Source organism: Populus nigra, chromosome 6 (genome assembly GCF_951802175.1).
Source record: "Populus nigra chromosome 6, ddPopNigr1.1, whole genome shotgun sequence".
Classification (NCBI taxonomy): domain Eukaryota; kingdom Viridiplantae; phylum Streptophyta; class Magnoliopsida; order Malpighiales; family Salicaceae; genus Populus; species Populus nigra.
In genome coordinates this window covers 20,597,975-20,607,701 of record NC_084857.1, presented here as the reverse complement: position 1 = coordinate 20,607,701, position 9,727 = coordinate 20,597,975, and the positions used below count along the sequence as shown (strand labels likewise).

General features: G+C 31.8%; 1 protein-coding gene across 1 annotated transcript; it reads left to right on the top strand.

Moving 5' to 3' along the window:
• Window positions 1-7,982: 7,982 nt before the first annotated feature.
• LOC133697999 (uncharacterized) lies at window positions 7,983-8,976 on the top strand. The gene is made up of 2 exons (XM_062120853.1): window positions 7,983-8,186; window positions 8,285-8,976. The coding sequence occupies exons 1-2, from the start codon at window positions 8,100-8,102 to the stop codon at window positions 8,768-8,770; spliced, it is 573 nt and encodes a 190-aa protein (XP_061976837.1). The 5' UTR covers window positions 7,983-8,099; the 3' UTR covers window positions 8,771-8,976.
• The last annotated feature ends 751 nt before the right edge of the window (window positions 8,977-9,727 follow it).

The window sequence follows — 9,727 nt, the reverse complement described above, 5'->3', positions numbered from 1 at the left end:
AATACCCGATAAATAAATAAAAGGTAGAAATTTTAAAATGAATATATTCCAAAATAATAAAATGACCTTAAAGATTTAGAAGGATAATTGATATTATTTTATGTGAAGATTGAACAAGAAAATTTGGATCGTTGATGAAAAGTCATAAATTGACCAATTTTACATTAAAAAGCAGAGCTCTCAATCCAATTGTTGGATTAGAATGAAATTTTGCATGAATTCTATTAATATGTTTTCCTACATTGGTGAAAGATCTCATCCCAATAGGAGTTTGGTAAAGAGTAGCGATTTAAGCATAAACAAACCGGATAGTTTACATGAAAAATAAATTAAAATACATAAAGGTGAGAGATAATAGAGAATTCGGCTAGAGAGAAGTGCAGAATTTGAAGGAACCAATAATTCTCCAGTGGCCATATCTTTAGAATCCACCGTTGGATCACATTGATTTGTGGATATATTCTTCATCTCACACTCCTCTACTAGCTGACCGGAGGGATTGGAAGGTACTTAATCTGTTTGACATAAATCATCATTGGAAGTTTCCTGGAACATAAAAGGAAATACACTTGCAGGGGAGTTTTGGTCGATTCTCTCTCTTCCACCGTCGGATCATACCTATATTTGGATATGTGGTGCGCCTAGATGTTGCCTTCATTCTGGACGATGGAGATCGGAAACGCACTCTCCGACAAGGTGTTGTTTATGTTGAACAATAGCTCATCCATTTTCAGGTTAGTTCGGTTTTATTCAAATCTATGGAGAGCCAACCGTTGGATCATTTTGATTTTGGGATATATTGTACATAACTCAATGAAATATATTCTGACCGCAGGGGTCAAGAAAATAGTAAGAGGTGAATGACTTATTGCTTTTTGAATCTATTGCTAATCTTAGTAAAAATTTAGAAAGCTTGATTTAATTACATGTTTTGATGAAATTAAAATTATGTGGGTGTAGGGTTTATGTAAGATGTAATGGTAAAATATGTTCTTGTTATTAGTGTTGTTATAGATTAATTGTGTTGTAAAATGATGAGCATTTGGATCCTTTTAAAATTCTTCCAATTGACACTCTACCTAATTATATGCATGAATTCTTCCATACCTAATTTACATAGAAAATGATTCCCTTTTTAATTATTCTAGATAAACTTTTACCCATTTATTTCATATCTATTCTAACCTCATTCAACTCAAATTCCATAGCAATTAAAACAATTAAGCTCATTCTCTCATGTGTGTATGTGTGTGTGTGTGTGTGTGTGTAGGCCGAATCTTTGCATTAAATGGAGAATGCAATTTTCTTCAAGTTTTCTTTCACTTACCACTAGATCCAATCCTTTTTAATGCCTAAAACCATATATCCATTAAATCTATAACAACACTAATAACAATAATATATTTTACCATTACATCTTACATAAACCTTACATCCATACAATTCCAATTTTATCAAAACATGTAATTAAATCAAGCTTCCTAAATTTTTACTAAGACTAGCAATAGATTCAAAAAAGCAATAAGTCATCTACCTCTGATTATTGGCTTGAACCCAACGGTCAAACTATATATCATTGAGTTGTGTACAATAGATCTCAAAATCAGAATGATCCAATGGTTGGATCTTTATAGATCTGAATAAAACCGAACTAACCTGAAAATGGATGAGTTACTGTTTAACATAAATAACACCTTGCTGGAAAGTGCATTTTCGATCTCCACCGTCAGAATGAAGGAAACATCTAGGCGCACCAAATATCTAAAAATAGGCATGATCCAACGGTGGAAGAAAGAGAATCGACCAAAACTCCCCTGCAAGTGTATTTCCTTTTGTGTTCCAGGAAACTTCCAATAATGATTTCTGTCAAACGAATTATGTACCTTCCAATCCCTCCGATTAGTTAGTAGAGGAGCGTGAGATGAAGAATATATCCAAAAATCAATGTGATCCAACGGTGGATTCTAGAGATATAGCCACCGGAGAATTATTGATTCTTTCAAATTCTACACTTCTCTCTAGCCGAATTCTCTATTGTCTCTCACCCTTTTTTTTTTTTTAACTAGTGACCTTTTACTATTTTAAGGCATATTTTCCACTCATTACATTTATTTCCTTCATTTATGTATTTATGTATTTTATTTTATTTTTTTAATTGATGCTTGCACCTTTAGTCCTGCCATTTTCATTGAATTATCCTTTATTATATTATATTCTTTATTACCTCACTTATTTCTTAGAAATATTTTGTCATTTTTGTCATTATTTTATCCATCAAAACACGTTACCGGTTTCTCTCTTTTTATGAATTCTAAAACAAAATTTATTTATAGAGATCATCCCCTTCATTATATATCACTTTCAGTCTTACGTTTACATGACAGGTTATACATCCACATATTTAAATTATAAATTTTCTAGGGTTTCATATTCTTCCCTTTTTCAAGAAATTTCATCCTCGAAATTTAGGATTTCTACTTATATCTACGAATATTATTGGGTACTTCTTTCTCCTTTTCATTTCTCTTTTCTGTAACATGGATAGAAGAAACGCTTATCAGATTTTTTATAAAAGTATAGGCAATTAAATTCAATAAACTATTAGCCCAACTCTTGTGTTTGTCTCGAGGAAACCATTTCACCTTATTTTTCCACTACTGAAGCATGTCATGCTCCCACTAAACACACCTTCTTTTACACATCACTTTATTTCTCATGGTTATGTAGTATTCCTATAATTACTTCCTAAATTTAACATAACTACACCTCAAACATCACATTTATCTTATCCAATGATTGTTCTTGTTAGTCACATTGTCAATAACATCTCCTTCTCAAACAAAAGTATAAGTAACATGTCAATTATTTTAAATATCGTCCACCCAACTAGTGAAGTATTGTGCTAACCAACCGAGTCATCCACCATTCAGATGACCTAGTCTCAATTTTGTAACTTTAACTTGTCATATTGTCAACTAAATAACTATTTACTTGTTAGTATTTGGTATTGTGGCTAACTAATGTATTTCATACTTTTAGGATCCATCATTCAAGCTCATTACGATTAACATGTAATTCTTATCATTGTCGTAGTTTTCTAATTTCATGTTGCACTCCTTACAGTTTAACAACTATGATTTATCTTAGCTATTTAGTGTTTCAATATAGGAATCCTCATGGTTCCTATAATTTCATACTTAACTACTTGTTTATACCATCATATTTTCACATCCTAATCCTATTTAGAACCCACCATGTAACACTCTGTATCCATAATTACTCAACTTCTGTGCACATATACTCATAATATTAAGTATTAACTCCTGAATCAATGTTCATTTACGTCTCATCGTTAGTGCGTATTAGTTCCCTTCATTCCCTAAGTTCATCTCTTTTCTAGTTTTCTTATTAATTATGTATTTCTACAATCATATGGATGTAAATTGCACACTCGTGACCTCCTCGACTACTCTTATAGGTAGCTTGCCAATTTATTTATTTATTATCTTGTACGGCGGTAACTTAGTGTCTTATCGTTAACCTATAACATTTCATAATAGGTATTACATCCATGTTAATGTTTTAACCATTTACTCCTTTATATTTACAAAGATAACCACGCTTATGATCCTTAATTCATTCTTGATTTTTGGGTGGATTCTTATAAGGTAATTTAATAATGCTTTTCATAACCAATTTTCAAGTCTTTACCTCATATTTACGACGCCAGAAATAAACTTGTATTGTCCATTTTGTTATGTACCAAACTAGTATTCCTATGCATGTCAAGATAAAGTGATCTATCATTGTTATTGTTTGTTACTATTTTTTTATATTTATATGTACACGTTAATTTCTATTTTCAAGTCTATCAGGGTCGCGTCCGGAATGATATTGGTTTAGTTACCTCTTGCTTTTGACCATGTAATTATTTGTAAATTAAGAGTCTTATCTTCTAAAACTTGAAATGTAATATTAATCTGTAAATTTGAATGTATGACTTTAATTTAATGTTTGTAACTTTAACTATCTATTTAACCATGCATGTTTAGAGTTGAAATCGAATCTTTCACTTGAATTACATTATATGACGTTACTGAATAACATATGTTGTGTTGATGATGATGAATTAGGTTGAGATCCAGGATGATTGGATCAGGATGTGAATTAAAATTGAAAGTGTAATATGATTTTGTCGATAACTTGGGACCTTCTAATATTGAGGAGACTCTGTCAAAATTTTGATAGAAATTTGATGGAATCGGTATATAAAAAAAAATTACCTGAAAATTTTCAATGTATTGTAAAAAAGGATGTTGGAAATCGAGGTTGTCACATATAGAATATAACTCATAAGGGTTTAGGCTTGGTTTGTTTATTCATAGAGATTTTTCAAGCTCATAGATCATCCAAATTACCAACGGAGTAATCCAATCCTCTAACCTTATACACCCGGGTTAGAGATATAATCTACAGAACCAGGCGTATACGGTAGGTTCAATCCAAACAGAAGTTCAAGTGAGTATCAATAGACATAAGTCACTTTTGCCACTGAATCTTCCTTTCTAACCTTAGAAGGGATGATCTCGAGTCCAAAGCTTTTATGGGTTTTGTAGTGATGTGTGTGAAACTCATATAAATAACATGCATGCATATCCAAACCAACATGTAAAATATAAAAATTGAATTAAATGAATTAAAATAAACAAATGTGAATAAAAGCATTAAATAAAGAATGCAAATAAAATAATTAATTGCTAAAAAATAAATAACAATCAAGGACATAAACACATAAAAATTGGCTTAACTCAAGTCCCTAATGGAGTCACTATGTTGTCATACAGTGAAGAGAATCAATGATGAAATGGTTTTGGGAAAATAAAGTAATTTTTGGAGTCGCCACTTTGTAATTAAGGAGATTAGAGATTTTAAAATATACAGTGGTTTATTCAGAGATTGGGTATCGGGTTAGCTATACATAAAAAAAGGTAGACATTGGGTTAGCTGTGCATAAAGAAACGTAGACATTGGGTTAGCCCTTACTACATCCTTTCGAATGAAAGGTTATTGTTACTTGTGTTTTTTTTTTCTAAATTATTCTATCCAATAAAATTCTGAGCTGATTCGTTGTTTATTTATTTAAATTTGACACTGGTCCTTAAAAATAGAAGACTTTGTCGAAAATTGATGACTACCCCAGAATTGAAGATTTTACTGATTTTTTAAATATTTTTTCTTGCATTTAAATAAGACTATGCCTTGTTTTTTCCAAAATCAATTAGGGTTTAAATTTTCCTATTTCAACTTTGGAAAATACGATGAAGTTTTATTAAAGTGTAAAAAAAAAATTAAAAATCAACAAAATCTTCGATTATGCAAGGATATTTTGATTTTTTTTTTATCATGTTTGGTAATCTAAAAAAAAGAAATATTTCCCCAACGACTGATTAGTGACAAAATCCTATATATTTTAATTTTAATAGTAATAATTAGTAATTAGGGTTTGCTATTTCCCCAACGACTGATTACCCACTTTGAGCCCCAAGGCCCAAAACAACCCCTAAAAAAAAAAATATTTCAAACCCACAATTAAAAGTCCTTCCACTACCAGAAAATTGATAAATACAAACGGAAATACCGAGGGAATATTTCCGTCGGTAAATTTCCGAGGGATTTTACCGATGGAAATATTCCCTCGGTATATACCGAGGGAATTACCGTGGGAAAAAAATTTAAAACAAAGCAAAAAAAAAATGATGACGTGTCATTTTTACCAACGGATTTACCGACGGAATTACCGACGGAATTTTTTCCGTCGGTCATTCCGTCGGTAAATCCGTTGGTAAATTGTGAACACTGTTCATCATGTTAATTACAAAGGGAATCACCGACGGAAAATTCCGTCGGTATTTTCCAGAGAGTACATCACCGACGGATTGAAAAGTCGTCGGTGTTATTTGGCGGTTTTTTGAAAAAATTCAATTAATTTAAAATTTTCATTTAAATATTACAGACGGAATCACCGACGGTTTGAAAAATCGTCGGTAATTTTTTGGCGGTTTCTGAAAAAATTTTACGAAATTGAAAATTTAAATTAAATATTACCGATGAAATTACCGACGGAATAATTAAAAAATATTAATATTTAATTATCCGTCGGTAAATCCGTCGGTAAATCGTCCCAATAAAAAGCCTGAATGCCCTTATTTCACAAGAGACAAAGCCGTTTCTTATTCTTCTTCTTCTTCTTCTTGTTCTTCTACTTCTTCTTGTTCTTCTACTTCTTCTTCTTCTTCTTCTTCTTCTTCACTATATGTAAAAAACATCATTAAGGTATGTCTTCTTCTTCTTCTTCACTTTATGTAAAAAACATCATTTCTTATCTATTTCTTTCTCTTCTTTTCTCTCCTCATCTCCTTCTCTTTTCCTCCATGCTTGGGTATGTCTTCTTCTTCTTTCTTCTTTTATCCTCTTAGTTTTTTTTTTAATTAATATGCTTAATGAAATTTTTTTTCTCTCCTTAGCTTCACTTGCAACTACATTAAGGTAAGATTTTTCTTTTTTCTTCATTTTTCATGATTTTTTTCACTATATTTGTTTTTTATTTTATTTTTAATTGTTTTTGTTCTTAATAATTGTATAAATGTTGTTGTGAGATTTTTTTTTTCATATGAGATCAATTTTTAGTAGATTTATTTATAGGATTTTTAAATTTTTAGAAATTGCAACTTCATTTTTTTCATATGAATTAATTTTTTAGTTGAATTTATTTTTTTATTTTATTTTTTTATTTGTTGCAAATTTGTTTGAATTGATTTTCTTATTCTTTTTTCTAAGCATTTTGAGTATATATTATACAGTGTTAATTTATGTTAATTTAATTATTTTATAATTTTATAAAATGAATTTTTTTTTAAATGTTTTTCAATACTTACCGACGGAATTACCGACGGAATTTCCGTCGGTAATAAAAAAATTATTACCGACGCGTTTGTTCCGTCAGTAAATCCGTCGGTAATTATATTACCAACGGATTTACCGACGGACAAAACATTACCGACGAACGATTCACCGACGGATCATTTCCGTCTTTGATTCCGTCGGTAATATAATTACCGATGGAATATGTGTCTTACACCGACGGAAAAATTCCGTCGGTAAAACTGTTAAATCTTGTAGTGTTCGCTTTGGAGCTACCACATAGCAAAACTGTCAAACAAATCATCATGCTATCCTATCATGATGAGAATAGTGACGAAATAGTTTTGACAAAATAAATAATTTTTGGAGTCATTATCTGATAATTAAAAAAACTAGAAATTTTAAAATATATAGTGATTTATTCAAAGATTGGGTATCCGATTAGTAGTGTATAAGGAAAGGTAGACACCATCTTTATCACATTTTTTCAAATGAAATGTTATTGTTACTTGTGTTTTTTTTCTAAATTATTCTATCTAATAAAATTCTGACCTTATTCATTTTTTATTTATTTAAATTTGATATCAGTTCTTAAAAAAAAAGACTTATTGAAAATTAATGATAGCCCCATAATTGAAGATTTTAGTAATTTTTTAATATTTTTTCTTGCATTTAAATAAGACTATGCCTTTTTTTTTCAAAAATCAATTAGGGTTAAAATTTTCCTAATTCAACTTTGAAAAATATGATGAAGTTTTATTTAAGTGCAAGAACAAAATTAAAAATCAACAAAGTCTCCCGTTATGCATGCATGGACATTTTGATTTTGATTTTATTTTTATAATATTTGGTAATTTAAGAAAAGAGAAATATTTTCAGAATTTTATTTTTAATCTTTTTTTTTCAAATTAGTGACAAAACCCTATATGTTTTAATTTTGAGAGTAATAATTAGTAATTAATAACTAATAATTAGGGTTTGCTATTCCCAACGGTCAATTACCCACTTTGAGCCCCAAGGCCCAAAAAAATCACCTCATTATTTTTGCTCGCCCCCCTCCTCTCACGAGTATGAAGTCACGACGATATTCTTGCTAAAGCAATTAATTGACCCCTCCTCTCCTATAAAGCAAACCCACAATTAAAAGTCCTTCGCTTTGGAGCTACCACAAAGCAAAAATGTCAAACAAGTCCCCAGTTTTTCCCATGCCAGAACCTCAACACTTCAGCGACTATGGCTTTGACCCACAAATTGATTACTTTCAGGTTTGTTTCAATCTTTATGATCAGTCCTTTATATATACTCTTAATTATTTGATGTTTTGAAGTGACCACATTTTCTTTTTAATTTTCATATAAATAAGTTGTCGGAGGAAGCAAGAAATCGCAAGAGAAAGACAATAACATCAAGGTTTTCCGTTGACTCCTTACACTTCAAGCTCCGAAAGCCCATATCAAATGAAGAGTCTGCAAGTAGAAAGGTCCACAAAGCCAACAAGAAGAAGAAGAAATGGTGGAGAAACGCAATGTTGTTCTTTAAATGGAAGTGTATCCACAGTAATCACAAAGATTACTATCTTGATCATGAAGAAGATGTGCACGAAGCAAGGGCTAGAGCTTTCAGTGCTTCAATCTCAGGTTCTGTTTATTTAATTGATAGTTTAAGTGGGTCAAGTACTCCTTCCAGGTCCACTAGCAGACCGTCTTCAGGGCCTCTAGCTGGAACCTTGACTCCTGCAAGAAAAGGTGATATGGAGATACCTTATTTGAGCCTGAGGGAGCTTAACATGGAGCAGCAACAGCAGAGGAGTTCTACTACTCCTGCTAAGCCAATATATTTGGTCACTTAAAATAAAACTTCCTCTAGTATTGTATTATCGGGTCTGTTTAGTGACTAATTACTTGTTGGGTCTTTTAGTTTTATATTCTTGTTGTCATCTTTTCAGCTAGTGCAAACTGCAAAGGTGTTTGATCCCTTTTCTTTTTCATGAGTGTTTGTTGCTCCCCTCCCTTTATTGATTTCTGCAACTAATGAAGAAACCCAGTTGTTTGACTATTTAAAGCCTGTTTGTTTAAAGCTTCTCAGCTACTTTTTGCTTAAAAAGCAGGTTGAAAAGCTTAAACAAAACGGAAACGGGCACTACGGCCGGCATGGTTTGGTAACAGAACGTGCTTTAAGTCATCGTTTCCCTTTGGGGTATTTTCTTTCCCTTCTGAATTGTTGACACTTGCACTTTTTCTGAGTTAACTACTGTTTATGTATTGGTATTTCTGATCCCAAAGGTTTAGCACTGCGCTGAGACTCTCTCGTGATTAAGTGCTCATTCATTGACTGCTGCCATCTTGTGAATGATGCTGAGAGACCTCAGTGATGGATCTTGACTCTTTGTATTATCTTGTGAATGTTACACTATCCCATTTCATGGGGAGGATTGAAAAAGAGAAAAAAACAAAGATTGCTGGGTATGGTTTTTACAATGTCCATTCCACTTTGGATTGTGATTTTTGAATTAAGCCATAGCATTTTGGCTTCCCGGTAGAACCAATGGCGCAAGCTCATGTTTTCTTGCGGTGGACGAAGATTCAGCTGGTACTATGTGCCTGTTGAGTGTGGGGACCTAAAGAACCCCCCCCATCATGTGGAGAAGAGAGCTGATAAAACGGCTAGTATTAAATCCCGAGCCACATTTTCTGGTTTGAACAACCAAAAAAATACCAAGAAAAATCTCATAGCACAAGCCACAGTTGTCGTCAGTATGGAGAATGTATTGAGTCAACTTGTGGTGCGGCAAACTTGAGTAAATTAT

Coding starts and splice junctions, on each gene's coding strand:
- LOC133697999 (XM_062120853.1), top strand. CDS start 8,100: ATGTCAAACAAGTCCCCAGTTTTTCCCATGCCAGAACCTCAACACTTC. Junction 8,187..8,284: donor CACAAATTGATTACTTTCAG/GTTTGTTTCAAT, acceptor CATATAAATAAG/TTGTCGGAGGAAGCAAGAAA.